Genomic DNA, 18,343 nt, shown 5'->3' with positions numbered 1-18,343 from the left:
ACAGCAGAACCTGAAGTAGAAGGAAGTGTTGCCAAGATGTGGAATGTACCAGGCTGGGAGTTCCAGATTCAACCCTGGAAATGCTACCTGTCAGAGTAAGGGTAGGGATGCTCCAAGGACCAGGCTGGAGAGGCATGTGAACACCACAGTGGGAAGTCCTACCAGAATTCAGGGATGGAGGCAAAGGAGATGAAAAAGTTGAGGAGTGAATCGAGCTTCTCAAAAAAGCCCAGGAAAACCAGAATGGAAACAACCACCAGATACTTTATGCTAAAACTATTCATATATGCAGACTGGTTCTTAAAAATCCTCACAAATACATCATACCCAAATCCAAATAAATCCTGAAATAAGACAATTAAGATATCCTAAAAATGTTCTAGAAAATTTGAGTTGGGCACCAGTCGCTCATGCCTATAATGCTATTTACTCAAGAGGCTGAAATCTGAGGATCATGATTTGAAGCCAGCCTGGGCAGAATAGTCTGTGAGACATTTATTTCCAATAATTTAGAAGAATTTAGAAAGGGCATCGTGGTTCAAATGGTAAGAGTGCTAGCCTTAAGCACAGAGAGGTTCAGGGACAGTGTCCAGGTCCTGAGTTCAAGTCACAGGACAAAAAAAAATCTGAATACAAACACCAGTGCTAGACTTTGAGAGTGATGCACTTGTGCTACCAGGTACTGGGGCTGGGCAGTGTTGGCCCAGCAATTATTATTATGACAGCTTGAGTGGTCTTTTCCAGAAGACCACAAAAAATTACATAACTCGGAAGACATAATCAACCATCATCTCTTTGCCAGTTTGGGGATTTGAACACTTTCTTTTTTACTTGGTTTGCTCGCACATGGCGGGTGCCCTACTGGCTTGAGGTGTGCCTCCAGTCTGGCATTTCTGCTAGTTAATTGGAGACAATTTTTTTTTCTGCCTGGTCTGGTTTTGAACTATAATCCTCATGCTCTGCCACCTGTGTAGCTAGGATTACAGGTGTGAGCCCCTGGCATCTGGCTCCAATCCATCTACTTAAGACACACAGCAGTTTCATCAGAATTTTCATCCCAAGAACCAGGTTGTCTGGTGCCAACTTCTGGAGATTTCCATAGTTCAGCAAATCACTAGGCCCGCGCTCCTCTGCCCTTGCATGGGGAAAGGACCCACAGGCCAGTGTGTGTGGCCCTGACAATCTCCAGAAATGGTGCGGTTTCCTTCTGCTATTTGCTAACTATGGATCCAGTTGTGGGAAGCTGTGAGGAGCCATGAGGTCTGCCAAAGAGAACTGGAATGCCATTTTGACTCCCAGAAAGCTGAGAGTGGCCAGAGAAAGACCTATTTCTCTTAGCATTACAAAGACCACAGATTCTACCCTAGGTGTGAACTATTCAGCTTCCAAACTTCCCCATACCTTGGAGCCAGGCAGGGGACTATTCAAATTGTTTGTTTGCTGCTCACCTTCACCTCCTGTTTACAGGAAGTCACCAATCCTAGGATTGTTACCCCCACTCTGGTGTGGGTGACTTCTAAGAGGCTGCTACCTTATACCCCGCTTGATGATCAATAAAAGCCCTGATCACAGAATCTTGAACATCTGTTGCTGGCATGAGGCACAGACCCCCTGGTACCCCAAAATTGGTTTTGCAGTCTAGTTTCCATCGGCGATTTGCAACGCCCAGTTACTTAAATAAAGACCTGGGTTTCAGGGAGCAGAAATGGCCATTTTGATCACGGAGGAATGTGTGGTTTCATTCATTTTAAAACTCATGAGTAGCTTTACTTACGGTGTTTCCATTTCTCACTGTCAATTGTTTCAAATACACAAAACGAGGAGGAAGGCCAGTGGTTCATGGCCCAATTTGCTGAGGCATATCAAGGTTGACCTTGTTTTTCATTGACCGCATACCCTGTTCCTCCGAGCTGCCTTATGGATGTGATTCCAATGAATCATGTCCTTTTATCCACAAATACTTCAGTATTATAAAAGCACCAACTTTACCTAAAATAAATACCTCCACAGTCTATCTAGATCAGGATCCAAGTAAGTCGAACACACGGTGATTGGCTGATGTGCTCTGGGGTCTTCCATCATGGTCCCTGCCACTGCTTGCAAAGTGAAGCAGCCAGCTATCCTTCAGTAGTCACTCTGCAGGTGTGTGTCAGGGGTGTTGGTCCTGTTGGCAAGTCTAATGTTAGGTTTCATCATTTTCTTTTCTTTCTTGGCAAGACTGACATGGGAGTAGGAGTTGCACCTTTTCTTCAGAAGGCACCCAATGTATTTGCTTCGGGATGAAGGTGCTATTGACGCTCAATGCTCACATCCAAGGATTCTTAAGGTGGAAAATGGTGAGACAGTATCTCAGTCTCAGCTCATCCACTCAGCATTTAACCATCTACAACTTGCTCAGTGGTGAAGCATTTACCTACCATGTGCAAGGCCTTGGGTTTGGGCCCAGTCCACCTGGAGGCAAGTTTACATGATGTTCAAGGATGGCGAAGCAGCATTTCATGCCAGTGTGAAGGCTTCCATAAGCAGTACTGAGATGACCAGCCAGCACTCAGAGCATGAACTGCACACCTATGCATGTCCCAACAAAGTGGATGCTGGGCTGGAAAAACAACAACAAACTACCTAGAGAAGAGATGGCGGTGAGGAGGCTGTCTCTGCCCTGCGGTATGGAGGACCCCACATAGTCCTGACACAACCACCCTAACAAGGTAAAAATTGGAAACTTCCAGCGTCAAGTAACAGACATGAAAGACAATTGGGAAAGTGATTAGAAGTGAAGAAAGAGGAAGAGACCAGTGAAAACTGGGGAAGCAGGGGATCAAGTAGAACTCATTTGCTTGTAGAAGATGGCACAGACACGTACAAGGCCATTTGTCAGCTCCTATCCAACTACCGTTCACGTTAGTACTTACAGGAGTGAAAAACCATGTAAAAATCCTGCACATGGATGTCTTCAACATCTTTATTCATAACTGCCCGAGGCCCCTCAGCAGAATGCATAAGCTACCAGTGGCCTGCCATCCAGAGGACAGATTGCTATTCAGTGATAAAAAGAACAGACCATGAAGCCATGAAGAGATGGGAGGAACGCTGTGCACTGTGGTGGAAGAACCCAGTCTGCAAACTCTGATTCTCCCATGACCACCTGACAGACCCCACAGTGGGACAGTATGAGGACTGGGTGCTCAGGGGCTGTGGGAAGGGTGGACTGGGTGGAGCACACAGGGTTAGGGCAGAGATTGTTCTGTGGGGATCTATAGTGGTGGATGCCATGATGCCCACCAGATGAGTCCAGTGGAGACGGCTGCAACACCTCTTGTTCCAAGCACTCAGCCACAAGGTTCTGTGGAAAAAGGCTATGATCAAGAGTTCCACCAGCTACACAAGCCAGAAAAATGGAGGCTGTGAAGGGGTGGGGCAGGGGGGAGGAGAGCAGCTGCCAACCAGACACATAATGTCCAGTACCTTCAAGAACATCAGCCTAACAGCTGTTGTGCTGGTCTAATTCTGTCTCAGAAGTTGATCCAGCACCAGGGCCTTTATGCTTTTGTTTCACAGGTAAGATTCTGACTGGAAAACAGAGATTTTGATTAGTGCTACTGAAGAGTATAAACACTTCAGCAGTGGGGCCTTGCATCTCTGCCTGCCCAACTGCCTGCCAGTTGCTATACTCAGTGCCCAGTCTTATAGGTCTCCTCCCTGCCCACCTCAATCAGGTGAGCAGGTGGGCTATGAACACCCTAGCTGTGCGGCAGGGGAGGCTTGAAGGAAGCAGCACAGAGTAAAGCAAGATCCCAGGAGGAGGATCTGGGCATCTGGCAGTCTAGCTATACATGCAGCTCTACCCACATCTCACAAAGGGAGTTGATACACGACAGTGAGCACATCAGGATTGTGATTCTGTCATGGGTGGCTCAAAGGAGTGGGTAATACATAGCCTTGGCCTAATCCTTGGCTATCACTGTGGTGGCTAGCCCAGAAAAGAAAGCAGAAAAACCTGAAGTACTATTTCAAGGATGATGTCTTTAGGAGCCAGGCAGTGTGGCACATAGTTGTAATCCCCAGCTACTTGGGAGTCAGAGGCAGGAAGACCATGGGCAGCTGGCCTGGGGGGTAAAAAGCACAAGATCCTTATTGGAAAAATTAAAAGCAACAAAACAAAAACTGGTTAAGTTATGACTCGAGGTAGAGTGCTTATTCAGTGAGGCCCTGAGTTCAAATCAAAGAGAGGAAAAAAAAACTAAAAAACATACAAACCAATGTCTTTTAAAAAGTTGTTCATAGCCAGGCACTCATGCCTATAATCCTAGCTACTCAAGAGGCTGAATTCTGAGGATTGTGGTTCTAAGCCAGCCCAGGTAGGAAAGCCCAGAAGACTCTTATCTCCAAGTAATCACAGAAAAGCTGTAAGTGGTGCTGTGGCTCGAGTGGTAGAGTGCTAGCCATGGGCAAATGGAGCTCAGGGACAAGCACCCAGGCCCTGAGTTCAAGCCCCAGGACCAGCGGGGGAAAAAGTCATTCACCCAAGATGACGCCCCAGTGTACTTCATCCCATGATAAATCCAGGATACTGGCTATGGCATTGGGAACCCACAGTGGACTTCTTCCCTTATTACCTACAGCTTAATGAGATCAGGCTCCTGGAGGGGAAGACTGGGAGAGGCTCTGCAGAAAACACGATGGATGCACCAACTGTGAAGGGCCACATGCTGACTTTGACTCTCCTCAGTGATGGTGCATGCTGAGTGGTTTGGCGGCCACGCCCTCTAACAAATATGCTCTTGTAGCCACAAGCACTGGGCCAGGGCCATTTGTTCATCTATTTAATAACTGGAAATAACAATGACTCTCTGTGCCACTACTGTTGTCATAAGATCTCTTAAAAAACTGCCCCCAATAATGGGAAGCCAATGGAGTGAGCTTGATCATGTGTTCTGTGCAAATTTCTCAAACAAATCTTTTATGTATGTTTTTCTCTTCTGCAAGTTCTGAAAAGAAACTTGCTCAGATATAGTCAGCTCATACAATATGATGTCCAGCTCCTGAGCTGGATACTAGGCAAGAAAGGACCTAGAGGGGTGGCCTGCCCACTGCTATAATGCACTGGAGAAGAGAACTTACAAAAAGGATCTTTATTAAATGAAAGAAGAATCTGCTTGGTGGGTCAAATATGAAATATACAAAAACTTTACATCAGATCTCTTAAAGCACAAAGCCACCCAAGAATAGGGAGGCCACATCTCATCACGTCACCCAAGGTGGAAGGTCATTGTTGCTGGTAGCCCAGGCTGCTGGGAGCCACGAGGAAGCCTCAGCTCACCTGAGGGTCCTGGAAGGACTGGAGGGAGGCTGGGCCTTGTAGGCCTGCCCTTGATGTTCTTTCTGTACAAATGCACATTGCTCTGCTTCATTTAAAAATCCTTCAAAATTCTATAGCTTCAGTAATAAGAAAGCAGGACAAGATGCCAGGTTCTTGCTACATTATTCTAATAAGTCTTGTCCGGTCCCCAGTGCCTTCACCAGGAATCATACACTGTGGCATTTAAAGGGAACTCCCCAAACCCTTACTATGCAACAACAAACTGCATACCATCGTGCTGAGCAAGGCTCTGCTGAGCTCTTTGGTGTAGCACACCGACCCCCTTGTAACACTCTGTCACTTAAAAAAGTAGACTTTCCTATAGTTAAACTTCTTAAAAACACCTATTTCTGCAAAATAATGTGTTTCTGTTTGTGGAGCTCTGCAAAATATACATCTTTCTGGAGAAAAGGGACCTGAGCCGTGGGCTGGCACAGGGTGAGGTGGCTAATTCTGCAGGCCCATCACATGAGGTCGTTCAGCTCAGCCTCAAGCGCTGCGGCCATCTCGTCTGCCTCTGAGCTACTGCCTTCCTCGTCATCGTTGCTGGATTCCTTGCTGGACTCACTTGCAGCATCCTCCTCATTCAGCTTCCTCTTGTGGCCTCTGAAAAGAGAAGCAAAACCACTATGAACCGCTGGCTGTGGGCAAGCCTGGATCTCAGCACTGTCATTTTCTGATTGAGTCTGGACTCAATGCAAGGAGCACGTTGGGGTCAATCAGAGGGTCAATCACCCACATCAGAGGGTGTAGTGGACGACAGAGGGCTTAGTGTGCAGGCAGAGACCACCTCAACCTTTAAGCATACACAAGGGCATGAGATTTTTAACATTATAATGCTAGCAGTCACAACAAAGGAAAATACGGCTAGAAGAGCAAGAGTGTGACCACACTCAGTGATGTGCCCAGACTGTAGGTGGGAAAGGCTTGTCAGGGTGGAAGATGGGGACCAGCACACGATGGCACAAGGTTTCAGGTCTCCACCCCAAGCTACTGTGGACAGTAGCTAACTAGAAAAAAAAAAACACAAACCTCTATCTCAAGCAGCAGAGAAACTGAAGAACTGCAAAGCCTCTGCCATTAGTCATATGTGTTGGTATCATTTTCCAAACAGAGCTGACACAAACTACCTTTCTTTGCTACCGAAAGTTCCAAACATTATCAGAGTTGGACTGCCAGATAGAATAGCCCAATTTTAAGCCTAGTAACTAATCAAAAGCCCCACACTATCAGTGGACTCTGTTGGCATGGCTGCTCAGTTAGGTCAGTGAGTGGAAAATAAAAGCCAGCCTAGACAAGTGTGGCCAAAAGGTTAACTTGTTTTAAAATTCCATTTCCTCAGGCAGTTCTCAAAAATCACTCTAGTAAATGAGATAAAACAACTACCGGCTCTTCATATAAGCAGTGAGTACCTCTGTATGTTATTTATTGAGCACAGTGTATCAACTCTGCCTCCAGAGAATCTGAACACTGGAACCTACTGCACATTTCCTCCTACTTTGTGGATGGTCTTTCATTTTTTTTTAACAGCCTTTTAGGACAAGTAAATGTTATCTTTTTTTTTTTGGCCAGTCCTGGGCCTTGGACTCAGGGCCTGAGCACCGTCCCTGGCTTCTTCCCGCTCAAGGTTAGCACTCTGCCACCTGAGCCACAGCGCCCCTTCTGGCCATTTTCCATATATGTGGTGCTGGGGAATCAAACCCAGAGCTTCATGTGTAGGAGGCAAGCACTCTTGCCACTAGGCCATATTCCCAGCCCTAAATGTTATCTTTTGTTTTATGGCCTGTACTCTTAGTATTATGACCAAAAACTCAAACTCACTGTGTATCACATAGTCACAAAGATTTTCTCCTAGGTTAAGTTCGTGTGTGTGTGTGTGTGTGTGTGTGTGCGCGCGCGTGTGTGTGTGTGTGTGCTGGAACTGGGGCTTGAACTCAGGGCCTAGTGCTGTCCTTGAGCTTTTTTATGCTCAAGCCTAGTGCTCTACCAGTTGAGCTACAGATCTACTTATGGCTTTCTGGATGTAAGTTTCACAGATATTCCTGCTTGGGCTGGCCTTACACCACAATCATCAATCTCAGCTTCCTGAGTAGTTAGGATGACAGGTGTGAGACAAAGTTGCCAGCTTGTAATCTGAGTGAATTTCTGTATTTAGCTGCTGTAGCACTATTTGTAGGAAAGAAAACTGGAAAACTACAGAAATATACACACAAATACTTATGACTCAAATATACACAAAACACCTATGATTCAAAGAAATCTGCATTTTGAAGCAAAAGAAGAAACCACCCCAAAAGCTGTATCTGGCATTTAAAAATGAGTATTTGTTTAGTAAAACAGACCACAAAAGTTGTAAACACTAGAATTCCCAGACAGATGGCAATACAACTCAGAGAAACACTCTCTAAGCAGAACAAAGCAAACGAAATCTCCCAGACAGACAGTAAGCTTGAAAAGGTAGAGGGGGTGCACATCAGGCTCATCAGTAGGCATCACAACCCTGGCTGCCAGTGCTGGGTGTGGGAGCAGGTACTGGACCCCTGGGGGAGAACGCAGATGGTCTTTGGAGATAGGTCTAGCAGTGTCCGCTGACTGTGCAGGACACTAACGTGTGAAGGCCCTAGAAGGGAGGGGTGCATGACAGATCTTAGGGCTGCAGCAAACAGATGGTGATGACCTAGATGCAGGACAAGGGTAAGCATGACACACACCAGACTCCAGAATGTGTTTTTAGTAAGTGGTACTATTTGTTCTTGTGGAACTTAAATTCTCACCTACACTCCAAAATACCTCTTCTAATTTTCATGCTTCCCAACGAATGAAGCTGTAGGAATGGGGTGGAGCAGGCCAAGAACAAACCAGGCAAACCCATGACGTTTAGAAAACACAGGGCTCTGCATGAGGACATGTGTATGAGGTGGGAATTCACGGTGCTAACTCCAAGGAAACAGGAAGCAGAATGTCTTTGGCAGGGATGTCAGAGTCACAAGGGTGATGGGGTGGGGGAGAGGATGATAGGTTTACAGGAAAAGGGCACAGTGGGATGGCAGGTCCAGAGAAAAGGGACAGATGACAATGGAGGGTCAGGGGGAATAAGGGATGCCTTAGGAAACAAGAGGTCCACAGGGAGAAGGGTTGGAGAGAGCCAGCAGGTCCAGGGCGCTGGGGTTAACCCCTAATGCCAAGGGCCATACCACCCCATTTCTTTTTAGGAGACAAAGGCTCACTATGTAAGCCAGCTGTCCTTAAACTCAGAAAGTTCTAGAATTATAGGTATGCACCACCATGCCCACGCCTTAGTCCTAGTCCTAGCCTTTCTGCCCTTCTTGTGAAATGAGAGCAGGAAAGCTTCGCTGAGAACACACAGTCTTCATTCTTGATTAAATAATGTTTGGAGCATACTTAAAGTTATGATTACATTTTAGTATTAAAAATTACCTCAGAAATTAGAAACAGCTGTGGGCCATGTTAATATATACCTATAATAGGTACCAGCTTAGCCTAACATGAAATATTTATATTTTGCTTTAACAACCAGCTCTACAACTCCATAGAGAAACATTAACAGATTTAATTTTGGAAAAATCTGAAGCTTGAAAAATCATATCCAGTTCAATGTGGAATAAAGCAAGAGCATAAATATGAATAATATATGTAAATTTCCTCACAAATGTTTTAGTTCTCAGAACACAGTATTATTTCTGGACACCGATTATGCCTAAAACTTACTATCCAAAACAACAAAGAGCTACAGTGTTTTAACAAACCTACACGTTGTCTGTCCTACATAACCATCTAATCAATGAGCATCAACAGTCTACGAAGCACGCATTTTTCAAATTGCTGGTCACAATCTGTGTAGTCTGGCAAAAAGAAAAAAAACAGCAGTGTATGGGGTCCAGGTCTGGTTGTGATAGGTCTGTGCATGCTGAAGGACCAGACTGGACTGGTGGCGGGCACCCATCCCTTTCATGATGAACTGAGCCCAGCCCCTAGTGTCTCTCTTCAGAAAGGAAGACAAAGCTATAGCCACAGGGTCAGCATCTGACAGGTCCAAATGTCAGACACAATGGAACAAGTCACAGGACGAACCTGCCATGAGGAGATCAAGTTGACTGGTTCCTTTGGTGGGAAGGAGGGGGGCTCTCTTGTCTATATATTGCAAGTGTCAAGATCTGAGGGACAGGATACTGTGTGGCTTATGGCAACCAGTACCTCCTTCCACATTCCACTCTAGTGCGATGGACAAGAAGATAATCCCTGCTTGAGCCCCACGTGGGCTTTCGTTCCCATACCAGATGGATCTGTATACAGCCTGGACCCTTCAGCGGGCTCTCTACCAACACCCCAGCATGCTGACAACCACTGAGTCAGAGAAGGAGAATGGTTCCATGTACTGACAGAAAAACCAAGGTGTCTCACTTAAAGATGGGAAATCATAGCCAGATATGATGGAGAATGCCTGCAATCTTAGCACTTGGGTGGGTAAGGCAGGAGGATGCAAAGTTCAAGGCCAGCCTGGCTTCATAGGGAGACCTTTCTACTTCTCACAAAACACAAAAAAAAAATCAAAACAAAAAAGATGAGCAATTATTAAAACTTGTCTTCATGCAGCAGCATCTTACCATACACTAAGTGCTGCTTCAGGCATGTCGAGGAGCTTTGTGCTCCACTATTAGAGGCTGCCTTAAGAGCCTGGCTGTCAGGGGGGATGGCGCTCAGCAATCTTTTTTCAAAACACTATGTTCAGGTAGTTGTAAAAGCTCTCAGGCTCAAGGGCTGGGGGTGTGGCTCAGTTGGGAGAGCACTGGCAATGAATAAAAAGTATCCGGTACTGAGTTAAGAGTTCTGGTCTCAGACTTAAATCCTCTACACAGAATAGAACCATACAAGGAAGAACAAGTATACCCCATCCTCTGAAGTCTGTTCCAGTGGCAGGACAGAAGCAGGCACAGAACCAGAACTCGTACATCTTGAGATTCCAATTAAGCCACAACATATATTCTCTGAAACAATTACTCTGATGCATCTGTCATGACTCCTTCTGAAAAGCCTGCAGACCTTCATGTAGCAAGTCCTGGGGCAAGTTCTAACTAGTGCCACTGAAGACCTTGTGGGGGGAGCCACATGTTCAGCTACAAGTTGGCTCAACACAGATCCTGACTCCTTTCCAGGGACCAACCCTAGCAGCCAACATCACACTGATGGCCGCCACAGCCTTCCCTGGGCTTCCAAAAAGGGTAGTGTGTGTTCTCCAGCCTTGTTCTTTCCTAGGGCTGCCTTGGCTGCTAATGTTCTCGGTGACATTCATTTTGGGTCTGCTACTCTCAGCCATGTCTGTGAAGACCTGTGGGGTCTGGCTGCCTGCTGTGCTGTACGGTCCACTTCGTTCCCTTGTGTCCTCCATTTTTGAAACTGGGTACAAAAGCTCTGGTGTCATTGCCCAGTTGTCTACTTTCCCCTTCACTTGTGGTCCATCTCTCCCTCCTAAGCACTGGCTGGCCTAGTCACAGTGGAAGGTCTTTCGGGACCTCCTGTGACACTTATGCTCCTCCTGTGACACTTATGGATCCTGGGTATTGCTGCCTTCAGCCTGTGTGAAGCCTGTTTTGTGCAAGTGGGAGTTAGGTGGCTCAGTCCATCAGACTGCATGCCTTTGGTAAGACTTGAGGCACTCACAGTCTGAAACCTCAGGCCCACATTTTTCATCTGTATCTGCTTTCTATGCTCCTCTGTTCTCTTGTATGCTCTCTTGTGCAGTATAAATACTTTCTGATGTGACATTTTAGTTCCTTAATGGCTTTCCTCACTTAATAGTTTTGAAGTTCTGTTTGTTACTGCTCAGGTTCTACTTGCCTAATTTCTGTACTGCTCTAGCCCCTCCCACTGGCTATAAAGCCAACCATACACTGCTGTAGTTAGTACTTGATTTGTGTCTGACACACATTTGTATCTGCCTATTCTGGCATCTCTCTCTGTGGGCTCTGTACTGCCTACTGCCATTTCCTTACACTATTTTGTCCCTACCTGCCTCTTCTGTGCTGCTACTGGCAAGCACATTTCAGCCCATTATGGGCCAGCAGTAGCTATGCGCACATACTTTTACACAGTAATTTAGGAGAGGGAGTACAGGAGGGAAGCACCTGAGAGGACAGGCTCCATGATGGGGCTCTCTTGTCTTCTGGGTTCACACCACCACAGAGCTGCAGCTCTCACCATGACAGTGTTCACACTACTGGGAAGAGATCCTTGGTATATTATGAGAGCCTGTGCTCACCTCTGAAAGGAAATGGATATGGGCAACCCATGGGCCTCTGCCACCCAGCTCTACTTCCCAGAAGGCTTCTTCCTGGGTCCCAAGACCAGGTAGAAGGTCTCTTGCTGCCTCCAGACTCTCTTCTTACCTTTGACTTTCAATATTTTTACAATATTTTTCTGTGTCTACCTACTTGTAGTATTTGAAGTTACTGAGATACACAAATCAATGTTTTCCATCAAATTTAGCAAGCTTTCAGATGCAATTCAGGAAGTATTTAGTCAAAAGTTTATGAAGCATTCAGTCTTCTAAAGAATATCTTTCCACTGGGAATTGGTGGCTCATGCCTGCAATTATAGCTACTCAGGATGCTGAGCTCTGAGGATCAAGGTTTGAAACCAGCCTGGGCAAGAAAGTCCATTAAACTTTCCAATAAACTACTCAGAAAAAGGTGGAAATGGTGCTGTGGCTCAAGTGGTAGATCACTAGCTAGCCTTGAGCCAAAAGGCTCAGGTACAGCACCAAGGCCCAAAGTTCAAGCCCCAGGACCGGCAAAAAGAGAGACAAAACAAAACAAAAAAAAGAACTATCTTTCCAAGTTAATCATCATGGTTAACACAACATTTTACATGTCTTTATTTGGTGGGGTGTGTCTACATGTAGGAGTTGGGACTAATATTCTCCTCCTGAGAGAGACAGCAGACCTGGATGGCCCCAGCTGTCCTGGCTGTCTGATGAACACACACCCTCAAGAGGATGCCTGAGTGGAACCTGTGGGAGGAGTTACACTGTTGCTTTCACTTCTCTACAAACTCTAAGACTGTCATGGGGAAGACTATGTTGTATTTCAAAGGTGCCTTCTGCCAGCCATGATTCACCTGCCACCAATAAGTTACAGGAAAACCACTTGCTCAAAAAGGTGAGGTCCATGTGGCAGACTGTACCTGTGTGCTACACTGTTCCCAGAATCATTGAGAAATGGTAGTACAGGTGCTATAACTGTGTGGCAGACATTTTTTAAGTATAAAAGTTTGGCATTTCATCTGAAGAGATAGGCAAAGGGAGTGAAAGGACTATGTGCTTTAGTTTGTTAATCCGAAAAAAGAATCACATCTGGGTAGACAAGTAAGAGTATACTCTCCCTCCCCACTTCTGTTGGAGATATTTCCATGTTCAAGAAGCACTACAGTTCTGTAGAACAGTGGGCTGGATCTATTGCCGACCACAGACGGCATCAAAGACCAAATTTCTGTCACAGGATGCATGCCACACACAGAGAGGGAAGGTTTATGAAACCCAAATGTCCTGTATGTTCAAGCAAAAAACTCAAAACATATTTTACTTAATTTCAAATATAGTATTACTTGAAAATTTTCAAAAAATCTTCTAGTCCTATTATCCATGAATGGAAAAAAGCTAAATCAAAAAACCATGTTCTCTAGCTTTCTCAGCTAGAGAAGCTCAAAGTCCACAGTTGACAGGCTATGCACAGAAGCATGCATGCCTCTGCGCCCTCCTGCATGCCCAGGTGTGAGGGGGCATGGTGGCAGAGCTTGTTCTGTGTGGCTTCTCTGTGAGAACTACCATGGATAGTTTGGGTCTTGGGCGTAAGGAACAAAGTTCAGGAGGGAGAGCTCTACAAACATCTGCATAAAACAAACAGGGTCTGCCACAGCTTGTGGAATGCTTTGCTCTTCTAATCTCAAGTTATAAAAATCACCAGCGCTAACTGCATACAACAAAGTCAAACAGCACTGACAGCAGTGACCTCTCCTTGCAGAGGGGCCAGTGAACCGACAGGCCTGATCACTGTAAATCCAACCATGGCTGGGCACGCCCAGGGGCCGCTTGATCTTCAATGCCCCACGACTCCTGTGTCCGACTCCACAGCCCAGGCCAGCTGCACCCGAGCTCTTCTGGCCACACCGGGTGGATTTGCTGAGAGCACTCACGACAACTTGGACAACTTCTAGGCTGGAGGCTGACTTGCTCTCACCACGCGGTGCTGAAATGGAGATGCAGAGCAGATGCAGAGCAGTTGGTGATTTGGTGAGCCCAGTGAGCAAGCAGCAGAGCTGGGACCAGAACCTCACCAGCCTACTGCTCCCTCTGGACACATCATCGCTGTCCCCCTCCAGCCCAAAAGCCAAGGTTCTTTTCTAATTGCTGTCCTATATTGCTATGAATTTCATTTAGCCACGGCAGAAACTGGGCTGTGTGAATCAGCCATGTGCTTTCTGAACTGCTGTTCTTTACCAGCAGAACAGTCCAAGAGCCAGGCCAGACAGGGAAGTGAACCCAGCTGGTAAAAAGAAATAATCACATGCAAGATACTGAGTGCTTTACAATGGGCACCATCCTATGCTTCGCCTGGGCTTACTTACTCCAGGTTTTAGTGCTTGTTGACTCTGCTGTCAGAGAGAACACACCAGGACAGCACAAGGGTGAGTAAAAGGCCCTTGACATGGATGGGGTAAGAGAAGGCTCTGGAAATCAAGTTCTAAATCAGGCACTCAGGACATGTACACAGTCCTCTGTAAACTGAGGCCCGACCAGGCTGAGCTGAGAAAAAACTTACTTTCTTCTTCTCTCTCTTTTTCTTTCTTTCTGTCAGTTGTGGGGCTTGAACTCTGGGCCTGTGCACTGTCCCTGAGCTCTTCAGCTCAAGGATAGTGAGCCACAGCACCACTTCTAGTTTCTGGTGGTTAACTGGAGATAAAGAGTCTCACAGACTTTCCTGCCTGGGCTGGCCTTGAACCCTGAACCTCAGATCTCGGCCTCCTGAGTAGCTAGGATTACAGGCATGAGCTACTGGTGCCTGGCTTAAACTTTCTTGGATGAGCTATCTGGGGTTTTACAGATTAAAATAAACAAATACGAGGTGGTGTGATCAGAAGCTTTAGAAGCCGTGAGTGAGACCAGGAGTGAGTGGAGGCCTCTGGCCTCAAGCTGCTCTGCCTCCTGCTGCCTACCAGATATACTCACAACACAAAGACAGCTTCAGAGATGGTCATGCACGCAGTACATTCCCACATCCCCTCCCTTCCTCCCTTCCTCCCTCCCATCTCTCACTCAGGGCCTGTGCTTATACTAGGCAAGTGCTCTACCACACAAGCTCTACACTCAGCACCTTTTGCTTTAGTTTTATTTTTTTAGACAGGTCTCCTATTTTGGCTTGTTGCTGATTTTTGATGGCAAACTCTCTACCTCCGCGTAGGGGTGACAACTTGTTAGTTGAGGTAGGGGTCTCAGTAACTTTTTGCCTGGCTGGCCTCAAACTGAGATGTCTGGAATAGCTAAGAATAAAGATATAAGCCACTGTGTGCCCAGCTTCCATACTTTCTTAGAAAACTTGGAGAAAAATGAGGCAAATAGAGGAAATACCAGAAAATCAGGAGAAGCTATTCCCATGGCAGAGAAGGGTCAGATGTGGGAAGATGTGGCATAGAGCCAAATGAGTACAGTAACAGGGGGTACAGGGAAAGGCAGGAAGAATTCCAAGCAAATACAAGATGAGGTAACTGGCAAATCTAGGAAATACAATCACAGTAGCCTTACTGGACTCAATAAAACAATCATTGTCAAATAAATGCTGCATAATTCTATACCTACACCCCAAAATTATTGCATTGGTAGGATTGAGGAAAGAAGAGCCAACTTTACTGTTTTTCTTCCACAGAAACAATGCAAAAATAGTGAAAATGTGTGCAGCAGGCATTCAGCCTGTAGTTCTCATAGGGGAAATAGGGACATGGTTCCCTATAGGTGGGAGGACTGACAAGGCTGTGTGGGAGACAGGGGACAGGGGACTGGTATCTTTCATTCTAGACCTTTTGGAGTTTATGCATGTTTAGCTACAAACATTTAAAAGTAAAATCTTGTTTGGAATAGATGGCACACATATACCACTTAAGAGCAGCACACAGAAATCAAGAGAACAGGGACAGAAAGCCCAAGAAAGGCCTATATACACTTTTTGCTTCAGATCAGTGGGGAACACTATTTGACAGATTGCCAAAGATTAGTTGGCATTTGATAAAAAAGTTAGTTCCTGTCTTATTTTGCTAAAATAAGTACATCTTAGTTTAGTAAGATTTATATAGAAAAAAGCCAAACCCAAAGCAAACATGGATCATCCTTAGGCTACGAACACACAACAGCCACAACTGTCACTATATAACTAGACCTCTGCACGGCAAAATGTCAACAGAATGAAAAGATGATAAACTAGAGGAACAACACAGTAGAAATGTGATAATTCTGTCATGTGAAAAAGACCGACAGGGTGAGGAATACATGTGGTTCCCAGACCTAGAGAGGCACTGCATGTTACTCAGAATGTTGAGCTGAGTTTTTCCCACCTGACCCACCAGCACTGGGACATCAACTTTGAGGCTGTACACACAGTATCACCGTGAGTCCACATGTGGGACTTCACCTGTACAAACACTTGAGCATGTAAGGCACACAAGCTCCCATGGCATGATCTCTACAGGCCAAATGGCCAGAGGTGACCACAAGTCTGTGGCCATTGCCACAGCACAGGCAGACACAGGAAAAGCATGTTGAGGACCACCTGTGTTATCAGCCGTCCTTGGAGAAATCCAAGGACACCACTCAAACTTGCACTGCCACCACTATCCACACATACAATGACTGAAGGAAGGGGGCATTTAGACTTGCCCAAGACACTGAAACTAAATCACACATTAAGAAACCAGGGTTTCATGAATACAATGCCTTGAGTGCCTGGCTAGCAGATTTCTCTTCTCACCTTCTACTGCCTATGAATATGACCATCCTGAGTCCACAGTGACATTCAGACCTTGACAATGACCCCACTGACCTTTCTGCCTCCCATCTCCCTCATCTCCTACCTCCCCACCCACTTGGCAGGATGCAGGCCAGGGGCCCGAGCAACCCATACCTGACCTCTTGTCTAACTTCTACCCACCCTTGCCTGGGCCTTTGGCGGCCTCCCTCACCAGGGCCACCCTCACCTGGGCCCACGGATGCCCGTGGTACTCCTCTCCCGGGATGAAGACGACCCCAGAGGGTGCTCCTGTTGGGCCCCTGAGGCCTTGGGCTTCCTGGGCCGAGGCCCTTTGTCCTGTTCACCATCCCGCTCGTCTGGCTGCTTCTTCTCGCTGTCACTGTCATCGCTGCCCTCGCCAAGGATGTCATCAACCTGACAAATGGCACAAAGTCAGTGGCTTGCAGCCTTCTTCAGGAGCTGTGTGACCTGCCACCCCCTAGGAAGGCAGCAGCCTGGCTGTTCTCATATAAGGGGACTCCCAGCACTGTGCTTCAGGGGCCAGAGGTTTGCTTCTGATTTCTACTTGAAAAGTGGGGGCTAAAACGAAGCCAGCCCTAAGTGAGAGAGAGGACAATATGGGCATGCAGACCCTTGCTGGGTGCAGAGTGGAGACCTCAGGGGAGGGACAATGGCTTCCTGCCCATAGGCTTCAGTTCCAGTGTGCTGTGCTGGTGGATTTTATATGAACAGCAGGTTATTTGTTTAAAATTCTCTGGTTCAGTGAACCCGAGACCTGTGGCTCCCCCGAAGAAGGAGCATAGTCCCAGAGCGTGAGACGCAGCTGCACTAGAGGGTGGCCACCCAATGGCTGTCCACTCACTTTTTCTCCAGTTTATGTCAGGTTTTGGGACATGTCACAAGGTGATGCCTCCACAGTAAGGGACGTGTGTGTGTGTGTGTGTGTGTGTGTGTGTGTGTGTGTGTGTGTGTGACTGCTTTTGTTTTGTAGGGCAATGTTTTGTTTTGTTTTTTATTTTGGTGGCTACTGGAGTTTGAACTTGGCTCCAAACTTGCTTTGCAGGCACTCTACTGCTGGAGCCACACATCCAACCCTTATGTCTCTGGTTATTTTTGCTTTTTGCCTGGGCCAACCTAGACTGTAATTCCTTATTTCTGGTCCATGTAGCTGGTGTGTAACAGATATGTACCGCTGTGCTAGGTTGTTGGCTGAGATGAGGTCTTGTGAATTTTTACCTGGGTTGGCCTCACACTCTGATCCTCTGATCTCTGCCTCCCAAGTAGCTAGGATTACAGGCATAAGTCACTGGTACCCAGCTCTGCCTGGCACTTTTAACCGCAAGGACTGAGGATGAGGAGGTGGTGGGCAGGTGCAGGACACAGGTCACCAGGAAGCTGGTATTCATGGAACCTTACTCTGGCCCAGCACTGCTGGAGGGCCACCTGTACCTCCATACCCATGCAGGAGGCAGTCAGCCCTGTGCAGAAGAAGCAAGAACAGGATCAGGGCCTGGACTCATCATTCTGGTTCCTGAACTAAAGCTCTCTGCTCTTGTCCTGTGCTGCATGGAGAAGGGCTATGAAGGAGGGGTAGAAAGGAACATACACTAGGAGAGAGGGGCTAAGTTCAACTGTCCACCAGTGAGTGGGTCCTCACGTTTTAATGGTGCCCACCAAGGGTCTTGGTGAGCGTCTCCTTCAGGGCTCACCTCCCCAGAGCGCAGCTCTGTTCTAAGCTTGGTGGGGCTCAGAGGCTATCTTTGTGAGACAGACAGCCACAGGATCCCTGAGATAGGAGGAGTGGTTATAACCACCCAGGGTCTTGACGGACCCTCTGTGTGGCTGGGTGCTCCCCAAATCCTGACCCCAAAAGGATCTCAAATATTTTCATCAGCACTTGTGCATGCAGCTGGACCTATGTGCACTGATTCTGCTGGCTGGCTGACTCAGAAAC

At 46.7% G+C, this 18,343-nt stretch overlaps 1 protein-coding gene across 7 annotated transcripts in view; it reads right to left on the bottom strand.

Moving 5' to 3' along the window:
* Window positions 1–5,117: 5,117 nt before the first annotated feature.
* Window positions 5,118–18,343, bottom strand: part of Ctdp1 (CTD phosphatase subunit 1) — a 56,536-nt gene continuing 43,310 nt past the window's right edge. For 2 of the 7 annotated variants that reach the window (XM_048363055.1, XM_048363061.1), the window contains exons 12-13: window positions 16,616–16,803; window positions 5,118–5,965 (exon numbers count right to left, since the gene is read on the bottom strand). In XM_048363055.1, coding sequence (XP_048219012.1) covers window positions 5,824–5,965; window positions 16,616–16,803 — 330 coding nt within the window. In that variant the 3' untranslated portion in view covers window positions 5,118–5,823. Of the gene's footprint in view, window positions 5,966–13,374; window positions 13,621–16,615; window positions 16,804–18,343 lie in introns of those variants that run through there. The other 5 variants (XM_048363059.1, XM_048363060.1, XM_048363056.1 and 2 more) reach the window with 4 other exon arrangements.

Source organism: Perognathus longimembris, chromosome 15 (genome assembly GCF_023159225.1).
Source record: "Perognathus longimembris pacificus isolate PPM17 chromosome 15, ASM2315922v1, whole genome shotgun sequence".
Lineage (NCBI taxonomy): Eukaryota > Metazoa > Chordata > Mammalia > Rodentia > Heteromyidae > Perognathus > Perognathus longimembris.
This window is presented reverse-complemented; position numbering and strand designations above follow the sequence as displayed.